The sequence below is a fragment of the Carcharhinus amblyrhynchos genome, chromosome 5 (genome assembly GCF_965287045.1).
Source record: "Carcharhinus amblyrhynchos chromosome 5, sCarAmb.v2.hapA, whole genome shotgun sequence".
Lineage (NCBI taxonomy): Eukaryota > Metazoa > Chordata > Chondrichthyes > Carcharhiniformes > Carcharhinidae > Carcharhinus > Carcharhinus amblyrhynchos.
The window spans coordinates 28,212,777-28,232,708 of record NC_137328.1 but is presented as its reverse complement, the minus strand read 5'-3'; the positions used below and the strand labels follow the sequence as shown (position 1 = coordinate 28,232,708).

Sequence of the window (19,932 nt, the reverse complement as noted above, 5' to 3'; positions counted from 1 at the left end):
GGAAACAAATTGAGTAAAGTAGGATGTTGCATTGAGTGTGGATCTAAACGCAACCTAGCCTCAGTGATGAGAACATAAGAACATAAGAAATAGGAGCAGGAGTAGGCCATCTGGCCCTTCGAGCCTGCCCCGCCATTCAATAAGATCATGGCTGATCTGAAGTGGATCAGTTCCACTTTCCCGCTCTCTCCCCATAACCCTTAATTCCCTGGTCTATCAGAAATCTATCTGACCGTGACTTAAATATATTCAACAAGGTAGCCTCCACCACTTCAATAGAACACGACAGCACAAACAGGTCCTTCGGCCCACGAGTTGCGCCGATCACATCAACACCTATCTACAACCCCCAATCCCATAAAACCCCATATACTCATCCAGAAGTCTTTTAAAAGACCCCAGCGAGTTCGCCTCCACCACCACTGATGGCAGCCGATTCCACTCACTCACCACCCTCTGAGTGAAAAACTTACCCCTAACATCACTTCTGTACTTTCCTCCCCGCACCTTAAATCTGTGTCCTCTCGTAGCGACCATTTCAACCCGGGGAAATAGCCTCTGAGAATCCACCCTATCCATTCCTCTCAACATTTTATAAACCTCTATCAGGTCGCCTCTCAACCTTCATCTCTCCAGGGAAAAGAGACCCAGCTCCCTCAACCTAACTTCATAAGGCATGCCTCCCAGTCCAGGCAACATCCTTGTAAATCTCCTCTGTACCCTTTCAATAGCTTCTACGTCTTTCTTATAATGAGGCGACCAGAACTGCGCACAGTACTCCAAATGAGGCCTGACAAGGGTCTTATAAAGTTGCAGCATTACCTCCCGACTCCTAAACTCAATCCCTCGATTAATGAAGGCCACCATACGCCTTCTTGACCACCTCTTCCACCTGCGAGGCCGATTTAAGAGTCCTGTGGACCCGGACCCCAAGATCCTTCTGCTCTTCAACACTACTAAGACTCCTGCCCTTGATAGTGTACTCGTTCATCCCGTTGGTTCTGCCAAAATGGACGACTACGCATTTATCCGCATTGAAGTCCATCTGCCACTTCTCCGCCCAGTCCTGCATCCTATCTATGTCCTGCTGCAACTTTTGCCATCCTTCCAGACCATCCACAACACCACCGACCTTCGTGTCATCAGCAAACTTACTTACCCATCCTTCCACTTCCTCATCCAGGTCATTTATGAAAATGACAAACAGCAAGGGTCCCAGAACAGATCCCTGGGGCACTCCACTGGTGACTGACCTCCATTCAGAAAAAGACCCATCCACAACCACTCTCTGCCTTCTGCAGGCAAGCCAGTTCTTGATCCACAAGGCCAAAGGCCCTTGGATCCCATGCCTTCTCACCTTCTCAAGAAGTCTTGCATGGGGGACCTTATCAAACGCCTTGCTGAAGTCCATGTACACCACGGGCAGAGAATTCCAGAGGTTCACCATCCTTTGAGTGAAGAAGTTCCTCCTCAACTCTGTTCTAAACTGCACCCCCCCCCCCCCCCCCGACTTATTTTGAGGCTGTGCCCTCTAGTTTTGCTGTCCTTTCTAAGCAGGAAAAAAAAACTGTAGGACGGAGGAATGTTCAGAGCAGCACTGCCCTTGTTAGATTGATGAAATTGAGCAAAGGTAAGGTTTTGATAGGGAGGTCAAAATTAAAAGTTTGTTGTTCGCTCTTTAAAAATTTGAAGCATCGCAAGCACACCCAAACTCACATTTTTATTTGGTTCACATTGCAGCTTTCAGCCGAGCTCCGGTTCCAATGGCTGTGATTAGGAGGGAACTGTCTTGTGAAAGTTATCCAATTGAACTTCGCTGTCCTGGAACTGATGTCATTATGATTGAAAGTGCCAATTATGGAAGGACTGATGACAGAATCTGTGATGCTGATCAAGCCCAGATGGAGAATATTCGGTGCTTCCTACCAGATGCCTATAAGATAATGTCACAAAGGTAAGTTTCACAAAATTTAACTCTCAATGAATGTATATGATCTATCTGGCAGGTTTTGCAACAGAGGTCATTTTTGTTTGCTTTATCGAGAGCACAATGTGAGTTTGAGACAACATATATCACATTTATTCTGGCACAGCTGTCAAACTATGAGACTAAAATATTGCACAGGCATAGCATGCCTGTCACAATCAGCTTGGTACAAAACTGGGTGTTCTATTTGTTTGTTTAATAAATAACATTGATGAAAGACTTTGATGTTCTAAGTAGTCCTGAGAAATAATTTGGATTGTGGAAACAACATCTCACAGTTGTCTGATTTTGGGGCCGTCCAGTTACCAGTTAGCAAATCACAAGCAAAGTAGAGGAAAAGAAGTCTGTACCCTGATAAGTAATGACAAAGACACCTGATTGTTTTATTGTCACTGTGAGACTATTTTGTCCCTTCTCTTTCCTTATTCATTTTCGATGTGTGTTTTTAGTTGGGTGGAGAGGTAAACTGGTAGAACTGTTTGATTTTATTTTCTCCATCTGGAAACAAAATTCTTAAAAAAAGCTTATAACAATAAGTAATTTTATAATTAAAGGGTAGTAATACAACATTAAATTGCTCATTTTAGGAAGATTTAAGTTTTGAGTTCTTGGAGTTCAGCTCCTCAGTTCAAAAAACCAGGCTGACAGCAAGGAAAGGTCCTACTTGATCTACAATGAACATAAATATATTCACTGTTGCTAAGGAATACAGTACTACTCTTTATATCGTGTTTTCATTGTTTTCTTTTCTTCTCTGCCTGCCCCCACTTCCTCCCCTTTGTAGGATGTTCATTTAGCTCTGAGAACAATGAAAGTACTGTAGTCATGAAACCTGGCTCCAGGCCTGCACTGACAAGTAGAGTAGAGTTTACTTATTAGTCACAAATAGGCTTGCATTAATACTGCAATTAAGTTACTGTGATAATCCCCTAGTCGCCACACTCGGATTACCTGTATGGATACACTGAGGGAGAATTCAGCATGGCCAGTACACCTAATCAGCATGCTTTTCGCACTGTGGGAGGAAACCCATGCAGACACCCTTCGCCCCCACCCCCCGCGCAGCGCTCTGCGTCTCGCCCCCACCCCCCGCGCAGCACTCTGCGTCTCGCCCTCACCCCCTGCGCAGCGCTCCATGCCTCGCCCCACCATCTGCCACGCAGGCTCCGTGCCTTGCCCCCCCAAACCCCACACAGGTCTCCGTGCCTCACCCCCACCCCCTGCACAGGGCTTTGTGCCTGGCCCCCCTCCCCCCGTGTGAGGCTCCGCCCCAGCCCCCCACCTCATGCAAGCTCCGCACCCAGCCCCTGCCACCCTGTGTGGGGCTCCGCTCCCCATGTAGGGCTCCGCACCCGGCCTTTGCCCCCCACACAGAGGCCTGCGCCTTGCGCCTGGCCCCCAACCCCCACGCAGGGCTCCGTGCCTTGCCGATTACCCCGCACCCCGTGCAGGGCTCCGCCCCCCCTCCCCCACGTGCAGGACTCTGTGCCCGCCCCCCCCCCCCCCCCCCCCCCCCGCAGGAACCCGTGCACCCAGCCCCTGCCTCCTGCGCAGTGCTCCCACCTGGCCCCCGCGCAGGACACCATGCTCGGCCCCTGCCCCTCTCCCCGCACAGGGCTCTGTGCCTCTCCTCCCCACCCTGCACGCGGCTCCACGCCTCGGCCCCATCCCCTGCGCTGGGCTTCGTGCCTCACCTCCACAGTGTTCTGTGCCTCGCCCCCACCCCCTGCCCCAAGTGATCTGTCCCCGCCCCAAGGGGTATGCTCTCCCCCCCCGCCCCGGCCCAAGGGGTCGGCCCACCCCCACCCCCGGCCCAAGAGGCCGGTCACCACCACCACCACATCTACCAGCTCCCCTCCCCCCCCACTGGTTCCATTGGCAAAAATCTTTAAACATGTTCAACACGGCAAAGTCTTACGCTCACCTGATGCTGGAATTGAGTTCTTTGGTTGGAGAATTGAACTCTCAGTCTTATAAGTTCTAATATCCTCTTGGCCCCCCCAGAACAGGTTGAAGTCAGAAAAGCTTCCTAGAACCCCACATGTAGTTTGGGCAAGCCACCATCAATAGATTCTACCCTTCAAAGAGGCAATACCTTGCTTTCAGATGAGCAGCAGAGTTTCCAAAATAAGGGAGAGAGAAAGGCTTCCTCTCAACTTGGTGTCCCTTCTAAAACTAAAACTCAAACCTACACTTTAAACATAAAATGAAAAAACTCCTACCACCTGACTTGCCAAACAGTTCTTCTCATAACAAAGCAGAGTCATAACCATCCCAATAAAAATACAAAAAAATGTTTAAGCTGCAACGAAAGGACATCCCCAGTCAAGCTGATACCATAATAACGTGGGGCAGCACAGTGGTTAGCGCTGCTGCCTCACAGCAACAGGGATCCGGGTTCAATTCTGGTCTTGGGTCACTATCTGTGTGTGGAGTTTGCACAGTCCCCCTGTGTCTGCGTGGGTTTCCTCCGGGTGTTCCAGTTTCCTCCCACCCTACAAAGATGTGCGCATCAGGTTGATTGGCCATGCTAAATTGACCCTAATATTGGGATTGGCAGGGTAAATATGTGGGGTTGTGGGAATAGGGCCTAAGTGGGATAGTAGTCAGTGCAGACTTGATGGGCTGAATGGCTTCCTTCTGCACTGTTAGGATTCTATGATATCAGCTAAGGCTGTGAGAGCTTCAGACATCAGGATTTTAAAAAATCCTTCAAGCTATACCAACATCACACCTCCCTGCCCCCTCTCTCTCTCTCTCTCTCTCCTCCTCTCTCTCTTTCTACCTATATCTCTTTTACCCCCCTCCACCTTTCTTTCTTTCTCCCCTCTCTGTGCCTTTTCTCACTCTTTCCCTCCCATCCCCGCCACCACCTCACTCTTTTTCTGCCTGTATCTCTCCCTCTCTCTTCCTGTCTCTGCCTGTATCTTTACGTTCCTGAATTTCACATGTCTGTTAAGAGCAGATTACTGAAATAAATTAACCTACATCCTAGATCATAGTTAAATTTTAATTGGTTTAAAATGGTCTAAATCCAATTATTTTCAACCATGTTATTTTCCATTTTATTTATAAAATGAAATGGCAGAGAGCGAGCTTTGGGGCTCATAAGAATCACCAATCATTGGATGGAGACAAACAATGATATAGGGTGATGTTTACAGGGCTTTGCTTCAGTTGGTTTAGAGCACACTTAGCACCTCAGAGCTAACAGCTTTTGCCTTCCAGCCTAGCCATCAATTTTATAATCAGGCTCAAGCTGGTGTGGAGGGGTGGGGGTGGAATTGCACACTGAATGATCTATGAACTTCCAGAGTGGAAAATGAAATTTCATAGCAATGTTCAACAAATTAAAACAACTCTACCTGATGAAGATGAGAGCCATAATTAGTCATTAAGAATTATAGAATCATAGAAACTCTTCAGTGCAGAAAGAGGCCATTTGGCCCATCGAGTCTGCACCGACCACAATCCAAACCAGGCCCTACCCCCATATCCCTACATACTTTACCTGCTAATCCCTCTAACCTACTCATCTCAGGACACTAAGGGGCAATTTTAGCATAGCCAATCAACCTAATCGGTACATCTTTGGACTGTGGGAGGAAACCGGAGTACCTGGAGGAAACCCATGCAGACATGAGGAGAATGTGCAAACTCCACACAGACAATGACCCGAGCCGGGAATTGAACCCAAGTTCCTGGAGCTGTGAAGCAGCAGTGCTAACCAGTGTGCTGTTGTGCCTTCCTTTCTGGCTCCAAACCTGGATGGCACGGGCGGCATGTTAGCACTGCTGCTTCACAGCTCCAGGGTCCTGGGTTCGATTCCCGGCTGGGGTCGCTGTCTGTGTGGAGTTTGCACATTCTCCTCGTGTCTGCGTGGGTTTCCTCCAGGTACTCCGGTTTCCTCCCACAGTCCAAAGATGTGCAGGTTAGATTGATTGGTTATGCAAAGAAACTGCCCCTTAGTATCCAGGGATGTGTAGGTTAGAGGGATTAGTGGGTATAATACGTAGGGATATGGGGTCTGGGTGGGATTGTGTTCAGTGCAGACTTGATGGGCCGAAGGGCCTCTTTCTGCACTGTAGGGTTCTATAATCTAAACCTGAGCTAAGCTTTTGGATTTTTGATAATAACTGTCTGAGCAAGTAAGTGATCTGTATCCTATACTTGGTCAATGCAGACTGGGCACTAGCAGTTGGAAAGCACGAGCATGATCTGTGCTGGCCTGACCACTGTGCCCTTATGGAATCATGTAATCCCGATAGTGCGCAAGAGGCCATTCAGCCCATTGCGTCTGCACCAACTGTCTGACACAGCATCTTAACCAGCCCCCCTCGTTCACTCTATCTCTGTAACTGCACACATTTCCCATGGCTAACTACACATTTTAGGGCAGTTTAGCATTTACAATCCACCTGCTGGGATTTGGACAGTGCTGCTTGAGACTCTGTGATCACAACTTCATTTTGTCATGATTCTAAGTGATGAACACTGACACACTACCCTCCTAATAATTCTTCAACACCAAAATATTTATTGTGCATATGTCAGTAAGATAGCCTCTGTATCTCTTTTAAATCAATATCTAGAAGTGAAAATTTAAAAAGAAGCCGGGTGATTTTTGGATAGTCAGAAGCTTTTTCCTGGAGTGGAAGAATCAATTACTAGGGGTTTAAGGTGCGAGGGGCAAGGTTTAAAGGAGATGTACGAGGCAGATTTTTTACACAGAGAGTAGTGGATGCTTCAAACTTGTTGCCGGGCGAGGTAGTGGAAGCGGATACGGTAGTGACTTTTAAGGGGCATCTTGACAAGTACATGAATAGGGTGGGAATAGAAGGTTATGGTCTCTGGAAGGATAGGGGGTTTTAGTTAAGTCAGGCAGCATGGTCGGTGCAGGCTTGGAGGGCTGAAGGGCCTGTTCCTGTGCTGTAATTTTCTTTGATCTTTGATGATCACTGCATTTCCCTGGGTTCAGGTGCCTGCAATGTCAAGTTCTCCAAATGTGTCTGACCATCTAGCCAGGCATTGAACAGTAAAGTATCTTCAGCTGCTAGACCGGAGCTAAATCCTTCTGGCTCCAAACCAGAGCTAAATCTTTCTGGCTCCAAACCTGACCTGAATTAACCTCCTTCTGGCTCCAGACCTCACCTGATCTAAACTCCTCCTGGTTCCAGACCTGACCAGCATGTTCACATGGCATACCATATAAATGATGCTGCCCAACTGAACTGAAATCCCCTATCTTTTCGGGGACCATATCTCTCTATTCCCATCCTATTTATGTATTCGTCAAGATGCCCCTTAAAAGCCACTATCATATCCACTTCCATTACCTCCCCTGACAGCAGGTTTCAGGCACCCATCATTCTCTGGGTAAAAAACTTGCCTCGTACATCTCCTTTAAATCTTGCTCCTCACATCTTAAACCTATGCTCCCTAGTAATTGACTCTTCCACCCTGGGAAAAAGTTTCTGACTATCCACTCTGTCCATGCCCCTCATAGTCTTGTAGACTTCTATTAGATTGCCCTTCATCCTTCATCTTTTCAGTAAGAATAAACCAAGTTTCTCCAACCTTCCTGCATAGCTAATGCCCTCCATACCAGGCAACATCCTGGTAAATCTTTTCTGTACCCTCTCCAAAGCCTCCATTTCCTTCTTGTGGTGTGGTGACCAGAATTGAACACTATATTCCAAGTGCTGCCTAATTCAGGTTCTATAAAGTTGCAACTGACTTGCCAATTTTTAAACTCAGTGCCCCGGCTGAGGAAGGTAAGCATGCCGTCTTCTTGACTACCTTCTCCACCTGTGTTGCAACTTTCAGTGACCATTTACTCTTCCATTAATTCCACAGATTACCCTTCTCTCAAGCAGTATTTCAGAGGAGTGTAAATATTTTCATCTCTTACAATTAGAGATATACTAGCTCCCGTATCTCTCAATGTTTTCACTACTTTACTTCCCCTGTTTTACCTGAGTAAAACAGGGGAAGTCTTCATGCTTGCCTTCGTTGGCCGTGGCATTGAGTTTAAAAAAATGACAAGTCATGTTGCAGATTTATAGAACCTTAGTTAGGCTACACTTAGAATATGATGTTCAATTCTGGGCGTCACACTACTAGAAAAATGTGGAGGCTTTGGAGAGGGTGCAGAAAAATGTGGAGGCTTTGGAGAGGATGTTGCCTGGTATGGAGGGCATTAGCTATGAGGAGAGGTTGGAGAAATTTGATTTGTTCTCACTGGAGTGACAGAAGTTGAGGGGTGAACAAAGAACAAAATCAGCCTGGGAAACAGGCCCTTCGGCCCAACGAGCCCGCGCTGCCATCTCAACACCACCAGTCCCCCTCTCCACCCACGACCCCTGTCTAATGTTTTATGGCCATCCAGATTGAGGGAAACTGATTTAGGGACAATTTATTCCTGCCAATCAGCCTAACAGCACATCTTTGGGGTGTGGGAGGAAACCGGAGCACCCGGAGAAAACCCACGCAAGCACGGGGAGAATGCGCAAACTCCCACAGACACCGGCCCAAATCCATGTGTCTGCACAGCAATCAGCGATAGTCACTGAGCTGTCGTCTTGCCCAGTATCTTGTCTAGTTTAAGCACACACTAACGACATGAAGCACTAGGCCAATCTCAAACAACCAAGAGCAGCCCCAGTACACCCCATCGCGTGTATGCCCCTCGTTGGACACGAGGTGGACCGACTTAAAACCTGTGAATGAAAAAAGAAAAAACATTATTATTATACCATATCCAATTACATTACCAGGGACGCCCCAATGCTAATGACCTTTATTTAAAACAATCTCCTGTATCCACCCATTCCAACCCACTCATGTGCCTGTCTAAGTTACTCTTAAATGACTCTAGCGTGATCTGATAGAAGTCTACAAGATTGTGAGGGGCATGGACAGAGTGGAGAGTCAGAAGCTTTTACCCAGGGTGGACGAGGAGGCATAGGTTTAAGGTGCGAGGGGCAAAGTTTAAAGGAAATGTACGAGGCAAGTGCTTTACACAAAGGATGGTGGGTGCCTGGAACTCTCTGCTGGGAGAGGTAGTGGAAGCAGATATGATAGTGAGTTTTAAGGGGCATCTGGACATATACATAAATTGGATGGGGATAAAGGGATACGGTCCCCGGAAGGGTAGAGTGTTTTAGTTAAGTGCAGACGTTGAGGGCCGAAGGACCTGTTCCTGTGCTGTAATTTTCTTTGTTCTTTATTCTTTCCTTTTCTTCTGCTAGGGTCTTTTCTTTTTCCTTCTCTTTCTTTTGCCTTTCTGTCTCCAATCGTCTCATTTGCAATTTACTTTTTTCTAACTCTACTTCGTTTGACTGTTTCTCTGCTATTCCTAAATGCATGACTAACTCCTTTACAAGTTCAGCTTTCTTATGATCCCTGGTTAAACTCAATTCTCATCTGTCTGCCAATTCCACAAGTTTCACCTTTCTCTGTTTTTCTAAAGTTTCTTGGTAAACTTGGCATGCATCTTCGACCCTCAAAACCTCTTGAACAATTTACAGCGCTATTTCCCACTTTTTGATTTAACTGAAACTAAATAGATTTTCCCACTTCTCACTGGAAATTTATTTAAATATTTGTGACTGTTCAGATCTGGTCAAGCCCCCAATTTTCTTATGACGTGGAGGTGATTCTTCCCTCTGCTCAATTTTGAAATCACCCAAAGGGATAAACCTCGCCTTGTAATCTTATACGGATGTGTGTGAGGTAGGAGGAGGTTATTGGTTTTGGTAAATTTAAGCAGGATCTGACACACTCTTTCATGAACAATTAACAGGTCGTTATTTTTAAACTGATGACAATCTTATTAAAGCAATTAGCAAACTGAATAACATTTCCAATGGAATGCTGTTCAAATATTACAAGACTCCTTCAGGAATACTGAAACAAATCATTACAGAATTCAGTCACACTGAACTAACATACAAACAAGCATCTTTTGGAAATATGACTTTCTCCGATAATGCTTATATCTGGATCACTTTTTCAGTTGGTATCTTTTTCTATTTTCATGGTGATTTTATGAAGACATACGTGAAATTTCAGGATTGACATGAAAGCCTTGCCTTCCCTCCAAGAGATGGCTAGCATACTTTGACAATTATACCCCCTTCTCCACGTTTATATACCTGGAATTACCTCACCTGTGATCTGAGTGGCTTGAAACTGCCAACAACCCTCACATTTGAATTTTATTGGTCCTGTGTCTCTGCATGCTTGCTTTACATTAATCGGTCTAATTCAAAAGCCTGTTTTGTTAGGTTTGAACACTGACTGCATAGCTCTGATACAATGTTGCAAAAATCGCTCCTACAGCCTGCTCTCTGCCATTTAAAATCCACGCAAAAAAACATCTTTTTTTAAAAGAGACAATGCTGTATTATTTCTTCTTTTGGTTTTAGCATTTCTTTTCACTTATTACATTTTGTCAAACACCACATTTTTAACCTTCTATGTGCAACTTCACAACATTACTAAACAGCTGAAAAGAGTGCATGGTTTGTGTACTAAATAAAAATAGTTCAAAGACATTTCCAACTTCAGTGGTGTATACCTCAACTGAGAATTGATGCCATGCAAAATTTCAGTTGCATAATCTGTAAGAAATTTACTGAAAAAAATGTAACTTAAAATGTCTCTGTTATGGGCATTTTTATTTTCTTTCATTCAACCCAGCTGAATGCTTTAACACCATAATTAGTATGGTCACTCGGCAGATGATAGCCCAAATGTTCCATGTTACTATTTTTAATTGCTGGTATATTACTTTGCATTATACAGTATGAAATATCAAAACATTTTACCAGTTTGTCAGTTGAAGAAGGGAACAAATATTTGCAGCACTTTTTTAATCATTGAATGGAAAAGGCGTATTTGAAATCCTTTATCTTTCCTGATCATAGAATCTACAGTGCAGGAGGAGACCATTCGGCCCATCAGGTCAGCATTGACACTCCGGCAGAGCATCTAATCCAGACCCTATCCTCATAATCCCATTTATTTACCCCGCTGATTCCCCCTAACCTACACATTTTGTGACAATCGGGCAATTTAGCATAGCCAATCCACCCAACCTGCACATCTTTGGACTTTAGGAGGAAACTGGATCACCCAAAGGAAACCCATGCAGGCACCAGGAGAACATGCAAACATGACACAGACAGTCATCCCAGGTCAGAATCAAATCTAGCTCCCTAATCCTAACGTATCTACCTCAGTTTATTTCAGTGGTGATTTGTAGCCTTATATATCATTGAAATTCAAAAATAAGCAACTAAAATGGTTTCAACTTGCAAAATTCCGTATTACACTTCATGATAGAATTTACTGAATTAATTGATTTCTTCAAAAATTCTACGATTTCATAAAGATACATGTTTACGTTATTAATTTTCCAAACTAAAGGCTTGGCTTCTGATTTGGAGTAAAATACACATCAGATAGACATTAATTCCTAGACATTCCTTTTGTCTACTTTCAGATCAGCAATACATCTCAGCTGGATACCAGTGTTTAATTATTTGTGCTGTCAATTGACTGGAATGTCAAGAATTTCATTCTGAGTGTACTGCATGTTATAGTTTCTGAAGCAACAAAATGCTGCATTGTTAAAACATGAGAAACTTGTATTTGTTTATCCTGGGTTTTAGTTCAACATCATTTTGAATAAACAATTGCAACGTGTGATAGTTAATTTTTTAAAAATCCCCTTTCTCTGTAAGTGAACCTGCTATTTTACAATCTTTGTGCCGATTTGACAATTCTGTTCTGGACATAGAAGCTTTTTCATTTTTCATGGTCAGTGTGACTTCACTGCACATCTATTATTCGCGCTCACGGCCCTTTCAATTCACCTTTTTCCCAGTTGATAACCCTCTACATATCCATTTAGATGATTAGCTGCTGTAAATTCAGTGACAAGAGGTAACATTAAATTTTCAGAACAAGGGCTGGCTTAACAGGGAGCCACTTGAATGTTGTAAACAGCATTCAGTTCATACTTGAGGGAAATTTGTTAGCTGTGTCTATGGCATAATGAGGAAGATTTAAGTTTTGATGAGCCTAGTAGCTATAGTGACAATGTGGAATTAGGCTGGCTCTGTGCTCTTTACATCAAAATAGCTTGTCAAACCCCTCCTGCTGAGCAAATGTTAGCAAGAGTGGAATTTGTTAATTGATATTAATAAAGCCGTCTGATTAGCTGTCCTCCTTTCATTTCCTTTTCATTTTCACTTTTTCTTTGTGATGTGTTTGCACAGAACTGACTCCGTACTTTTTCTCTTTGAAGCAGGTTCCATTGTAATAAATGTATAATTGGATTGATTCAGAGGAGAAAAATGGCAGGCACCTATTATGATGGCTGCTTTTTTTTGGATGTGCACACAGTAGAGGTGGAGCCTGTGAAAGAGGGTGGAATGTCTTTCAATGCAAAAATGTTACAGCAAGGGTGCTTTCTATTGTCAAGTGTTCCAATGTGTAGCATTTTCTGGAGCTGTACCAGTGCAGTTAAATTTTAATCTCCACATGGTGGGAATAGTGGAGCTTACTGAACATTGCAGTGATATTGAATGCAAGCCACTGTGATCAGGAGGTAGCCCACTAAGATATCCTTCCATTTAAAGAAACCTTGTATTACTTCCAGATACATGGTTTTAGGGATTTTGTACTAAAACTCTAGCATAACTGACATTTCTAGTATGGAAAATATTTCAACACACAGTTCTCCAATATACCAGAGTAGGTGAGAATGAGCTTTTGCAATATGTCTATGTGCATTGTAAGAGGTTAGGTATAGTTAAAAAGAAAATATATTGATTTATGTATTTATATTAATGTAAATTGATAAGTGAATTTTCTTGAAGAACATAGCTTTGATTTCTTGCTGGTTATATTTTTCCTAAATGGCTTCAGCAATGTATTGTATGTTAATAAAGAGAAATATTTGTTTAATCAGAAATTATGTTATTGAAGTAAGTTATGATTTTTAAATGAGTTATTCAGCACTTAACCAATGGGTTGGGATTGTGTCAGAGGTTATAAGAACATAAGAACATAAGAAATAGGAGCAGGAGTAGGCCATCTGGCCCTTCGAGCCTGCCCCGCCATTCAATAAGATCATGGCTGATCTGTCGTGGCTCAGTTCCACTTTCCCGCCCTCTCCCCATAACCCTTAATCCCCTCTCTTATCAAAAACCCATCAACCCGCTTCTTAAAAATATTTAGCGAGGCAGCCTCCACCACTTCAACGGGCAGAGAATTCCAGAGATTCACCACCCTTTGAGTGAAGAAGTTCCTCCTCAACTCCGTTCTGAACCGCCCCCCCTTTATCTTGAGGCTGTGCCCCCTAGTCCTACTGTCTTTTTTGAGCGGGAAGAGTCTTTCCACCTCTATCCTATCCATCCCATTCATCATCTTATACGTCTCAATGAGATCTCCCCTCATTCTTCTAAACTCTAACGAGTACAAGCCTAGTTTATTCAGCCTCTCCTCATAGCTCAACCCCCTCAACTCTGGTATCAGCCTAGTAAACCTCCTCTGCACTCCCTCCAGGGCCAAAATATCCTTGCGCAGGTGCGGCGCCCAAAACTGCACACAGTACTCCAGCTGCGGCCTCACCAATGCCCTATACAGCTGCAGCAAGACCTCCCTACTTTTATATTCAATCCCCCTCGCTATGAAGGCCAGCATCCCATTCGCCTTCCTGACCACCTGCTGCACTTGCAGGCTGGGTTTTTGCGACTCATGCACAAGGACCCCGAGGTCCCTCTGCACCGTCGCCTGCTGCAGTTTTTCGCCACGTAAGTAATAGTCCTTCCTACCATTCTTCCTACCAAAGTGGACCACCTCACACTTGCCAACATTAAATTCCATTTGCCATTTCCTGGCCCATTCGCCCAGCCTATCTAGATCCTTCTGCAGACTCTCCACACCCTCCGCACAATTTGCCTTTCCCCCAATCTTGGTGTCATCAGCAAATTTCGACACCCTACACTCGGTTCCCTCCTCCAGATCATCTATATAAATGGTAAATAGCTGAGGCCCCAGCACCGACCCCTGGGGCACCCCACTAGTCACCAACCGCCAATCCGAATAGCACCCATTGACCCCCACTCTCTGCCTCCTATTTGACAACCAATCCTCTATCCACGCTAACACCCTACCCCCAACTCCATGTCCTCTGACCTTCTGCAGTAACCTCTTGTGAGGTACCTTATCAAACGCCTTCTGAAAATCCAGAAAGACCACATCCACCGGCTCTCCTCTATCCACCGCCCTAGACACATCCTCATAGAACTCCAGTAAATTTGTCAGACACGACTTCCCTTTAATGAAACCGTGTTGCGTCTGCCCTATCAAGCAATTCCCTTCAAGATGCACTCAACACTGTCTCAAACTTGCTGATTTCTAGCTTTAATGGCAGTGGGATAAGGTGTGGGTGACCAATCCCCTCATGATAAATGGATTGGTTGTTTAGCTATTGTAAGAAAAACTGCCTCGTTTGTCATCCGTCTGATTTGACTCATTTTGGGATATTAGATCTTTGGGCAAGAACAGAGGTGGGGTGTAAAACGGGAGCTGGTGTTGCACTATTAATTAGGGAGTCAGTTACTGCAATAAGGAGAGATACTATCATGGAAGGGAATTCAAATGAGGCTTTGTGGTTAGAATGAGGAATATAAAGGGGGCAGCCACATTACTGGGAATTATTATCGATCCCCAAAGAGTCAGTGGGAAAGAGAGGAGCAGCTATGTATGCATTTCACTGAGGTGTACAAGAATAATAATCGGGTAATTGTTCTAGGGGATTTCAACTTCCACAACATAAATTGGAATAGCCATTGTAGAGACTTTAGAGATGGTGGATTTCTTGAAATGTATTGAAGGGAGTTTTTTGTATCAATATATAGAAGGCCCAACAAGGAATGGAGCAATGCTGGAACTGGCTCTGGGGAACAAATGTTAAATGTGGCAGTGAGGAGCATTTTATTGATAGTGATCACAACATGGTACGGTTCAAGTTTTTTGTGGACAAGGGAAAAATGGCCTGCAAAAGACGGCTTTGGATTGGGGGGGAGGAGATTTTATTAAAATAAGCCAGGATCTGGCCAAAGTTGACTGGGAAGAGCTCCTTGCAGGAGAGTCTGTAGTGGAACAGTGGAGGGAATTCAAAAAAGAATTGGGGAGAGTATAAGTTTAACATGTTCCCTACATGGAGAAATGTATTAGAATCAAAGAATCTCTACAGTGCAAAAAAGGCTATTCAGCCCATCGAGTCTGCATCAATACTGTTATGTTGAGGTACAGTGAATCCTTCAGTGAACATTCAACATGTTTCTCCTACTCCAAGGCTGATGCCAATGCCCTACCAATCTGAAACCCTCCCTCCTAAACCACTTCTCCACCTATGTATTTACCTGTTTTATCTAACTTCTCCTAGACTCACTCGTGAGTGGCAATAGGACTGTTGAATCTGTTATGACCACTACATTGACACCTTTTACTCTGCTCCCCCATGCCTTCCCCCACCTTGAAGTCATTTTTGCCACAGTGTCATAGTTATACTCCAGCTTGTACAACCATAAGGCACTGTCACCATCCCTGCTGAAAATAATTTGAAAGTGCCACACTCTGGGAAGATTCTTGGACTGACTGCATCTTCCCATCCTGCTGAATGGCCATCCACTTACTATTCTCCTAAATCCTCTGTGGCTGCAAGTGGCCAATCTTAGAATACCTTGCTGCAGAAAATTGTCAGCCACCTGTATGTGCTGCAGTGACTTCAGTCAGTCTGCAAGCACAAATTACATCAGTGCTGCTATTTTGGAGCTCAATGCTCCAGCTAATGCTGGCTCTAAACATGTGTCTTTAAGCTAGTGGCTTTTGCTACCAAATAACCTGGTGTTGTGAGATTTTGTACTGCCTCTAAACAGACACAGGAGAGCAAGAGGAAGGCAAGGGATCATCAGTTATTTTTGGGTTGGTAGCTGGCCCTTCCAGTGATTTAAGAAGTTTCTGATGGTTTCTGTCATTTCTAAAGTTGCTGATATTTCCAGGGAGTGTTGTGGCATGTGCGGAAGGACTTATTGCTGTTGTTGCGAAGTTGAGTTTGTGAAATTGGAATTTGATGTTGGTAAAGATGTAAAAAATTGTAAGAAATCTGTTAGTGAGAAAAAAATTGTGGTATCCCTTTAAAAGATGGTGTTTTTGTTTCCGTGATGGTTATCGCGGGTTGATGGATTTTTGATAAGAGAGGGGATTAAGGGTTATGGGGAGAGGGCGGGAATGTGGAACTGAGCCACGACAGATCAGCCATGATCTTATTGAATGGCGGGACAGGCTCGAAGGGCTAGATGGCCTACTCCTGCTCCTATTTCTTATGTTCTTATCTTATCTTCTTATGAGTCCGAGCATCCTATCCCCGGTTCTGTTATGATCAACTCACACACTTAGTCTGAAAAGCTTCCTACCTCTCGCCCGAGCAACTATCTTATGACATATAGCTTTACCACTCGCTTTATCAAGCCTACCTCCAATCACCTAAGGAACCGTGCCTGAATTAAAGGGCAGAGTGAATAATGAGAGTTAAAATCTCTTCACTTCCTTCTAGAAAAATAGGATTCGAACCTATACCTGAGAGATCAAAACCCTCCGTGTTTCCTATTACACTATTCCTTAAGTAAAGTCAGCTAATAAAGCTTTTGGGCCCATACCTCAGGGCCCAAACTGAAACATTTGTGTCAAAACATCAAGCAGTAGTCTTGACAAGACAACCTGTTTTCTTTTAATTTAACCCAATCAATTTAAAGCAGGTACTCAGCTGCCAGGAACCCATAAAATTTGAATTTGATGGTGTTGACAACATCAGACTAATCCTATTGTAGGAAAATTGATAGGTTATCGAGGAGATAAAAGAAAGTGCGGGGTGGGGCGAACAGGAGAACAATAGAAGAACTGCCACCTCTCATACCTTAAGAGGGAGAGAACAGCTCTCAACTCTGCCAGCTTCAGATATCCGTTAAGAGAAAGCACCATCCTGAAGTTACAGACAGAGGAATCAACAGAGGAACTGCAAAAGTTTCCAAAAACCCCAAACCACGTTGTATTTTTGAGAGTGACTGAATTCTGTTTTTTTTTGGTTAATGAATAAATATTGAATTTATTTGAACAGCATTCCATTAGAATCTTACTTCATTCAGTATGTTACTTGTTTAGTTAAAATTCCCTGCTTGTTAAATAAATTATGTGCTCATTTAAAAGTGAGTGTCAGGCATGTCTATTAGCCAACCACTAAATTTTACTACAGAACAGTTCACATCCTCAGACACTTAATAGATTACGAGGTGTGGTATTCCTCTTTGGGGAAATTCGGCATTACTTCTCAAAAGGGGGTTAGCCTCTGTATCATACCACTGTGTTCAAGGATCTCTATGTACACTACTTTCTCTCAGACATTGATGCAGCAATATCGGTTCATATTGGGGAGAATGAGTAGAGGCGATATAAACTGCTGCAAGCAGGCGAAGGGGAGAAAGTAACTCAGCAGGAAGCCATATCTGCCAAGGATCATAGAATCCCTACAATACAGAAGGAGGCCATTTGGCCTGTCGAGCCTGTACTGACCACAATCCCACCCAGGCCTTATTCCCGTAACCCCACACATTTGCCCTGCTAACCCCCTTGACACGAGGGTCAATTTAAATGGCCAATCAACCTGACCCACACATCTTCGGATTGTGGGAGGAAACTGGCGGAAACCCACACAGATACGGGGAGACTGTGCAAACTCCACACAGACAATGACCCAAGACCGGAATCAAACATGGGTCCCTGGCGCTGTGAGGCAGCAGTGCCAGCCACTCGTATCCAGAGAGCAATTCTCACATCTGAGCCTTAGCCTGGAATAGTATGTCAGATGTCTGCACATCAGGAAAGGCATCTCACTGAAGTTTGCCTTCTGCTGCAGCTACTTCTGATCTTTAATCAGAGCAGATTAAAAATGTTTTCAGGGGAAGGTAGCTCTAACAATGAACTTTTATGTGCTGGCTCATTCTAGACCGGAGCTGGCAATATTTACATCTTCCAGTTTGCTATCCACTGTTAAACCAGAGAAATCATTAAAGCTCTGTATTCCAAAAGGACAAATACTTTTCCTGCCAGTGTTAGGCAGATGGAGTGAACATGGGCTTCTTGATTGCGTCTTTCACGTGATGGAGGGTACCATTGACTGATGCATGTCAACTTTGTGAAAAACATGTTAACTTTTCCCTATGCAGTACAGAAGCCAAAATGGATTTCACTTCCTCAGCATGCACCAGGTGTGCAGCAAAACAGTGCATCATGCAGGTCAGTGCCTGGTATCCTGGCAGCTATCATGATGCCTTTACTCTTTAGCCATCTCTGTGCTATCTGCATTTGAGCCACTATGGGAAACCAAAGTCTGGCTACTGGCAACCAAGATTTTCCTTTGTTAACATGACCCATGACATGGTACAGACTATGTGAGCAAAAAACTTGCTATCACAAGTAAATGTGATAAAACAGAGCATTGGGCTACTGAAACAATGCTACCGCTGCCCGGATAGAACTCTTGCTGTACTCTGCAATGTGCGTGTCAAAATTTGTGAAATCAAGCCATAACCCTTGCGCTACCTGTACCAGATGAGGAGGATGAGGCAATCAGCACAGTCCCTTTTTGGTCTGTTGTCTGTTACTAACAATCAAAGCTTGATTCACTTGATAGTGCAAAAACAAAAGCCAACATAATATTAATATCCAAAACAAATTTATGAATTAAACCATGCTACATTGCACATATAGATTAGTCAATCACCCATGTGCATCCCCTTAGCATCTGGATTCCTTGTACCTTTGTCTGTCCTGCTGCTCTTACTCAGTGCTGCCCCAGTGACTGTGGCATGGCTGCTACTGACTCTTGATGGGGGAGATTGTGAATGGTCTTGCAGTACAATCTCGAACTGCTTGACGTGGGCAGCAGCAGTTTTGGCTGGCTGACGGGCAACAAGATGGAGTGGTTAATGTGGGAGGAGGAATGTTTCATGGAGTCACTGACCTGGAAGAAGAATCATATTGGATTTGATGCGCTGGCTCTGTTTCTCCACAAATGCTGCCAGACCTGTTGAGTTTTTCCAATATTTTCTGTTCCATGAGAGCAAGCTGAGCTTACATGGTAACAAACTGATTTTGCACGATACAAAATTGAGTTGCCACCAGCATCCAGATGTTAGGTGACTTTTTCTGTAATGGAAGCTGAACATAAGAACATAAGAACATAAGAAATAGGAGCAGGAGTAGGCCATCTAGCCCTTCGAGCCTGCCCCGCCATTCAATAAGATCATGGCTGATCTGTCGTGGCTCAGTTCCACTTTCCCGCCCTCTCCCCATAACCCTTAATCCCCTCTCTTATCAAAAACCCATCAACCCGCTTCTTAAAAATATTTAGCGAGGCAGCCTCCACCACTTCAACGGGCAGAGAATTCCAGAGATTCACCACCCTTTGAGTGAAGAAGTTCCTCCTCAACTCCGTTCTAAACCGCCTCCCCTTTATCTTGAGGCTGTGCCCCCTAGTCCTACTGTCTTTTTTGAGCGGGAAGAGTCTCTCCACCTCTATCCTATCCATCCCATTCATCATCTTATACGTCTCAATGAGATCTCCCCTCATTCTTCTAAACTCTAACGAGTACAAGCCTAGTTTATTCAGCCTCTCCTCATAGCTCAATCCCCTCAACTCCGGTATCAGCCTAGTAAACCTCCTCTGCACTCCCTCCAGGGCCAAAATATCCTTGCGCAGGTGCGGCGCCCAAAACTGCACACAGTACTCCAGCTGCGGCCTCACCAATGCCCTATACAGCTGCAGCAAGACCTCCCTACTTTTATATTCAATCCCCCTCGCTATGAAG

General features: G+C 44.4%; 1 protein-coding gene across 3 annotated transcripts in view; it reads left to right on the top strand.

Annotated features, from left to right (window-relative positions):
- LOC145342927 (adhesion G protein-coupled receptor L3-like) overlaps positions 1-19,932 on the top strand; it is a 937,845-nt gene that overhangs the window by 450,229 nt on the left and 467,684 nt on the right. For all 3 annotated transcript variants that reach the window (XM_080188553.1, XM_080188552.1, XM_080188551.1), the window contains exon 4: positions 1,741-1,954. In XM_080188553.1, the coding sequence (XP_080044679.1) occupies positions 1,741-1,954 (214 nt within the window). The remainder of the gene's footprint in view (positions 1-1,740; positions 1,955-19,932) is intronic.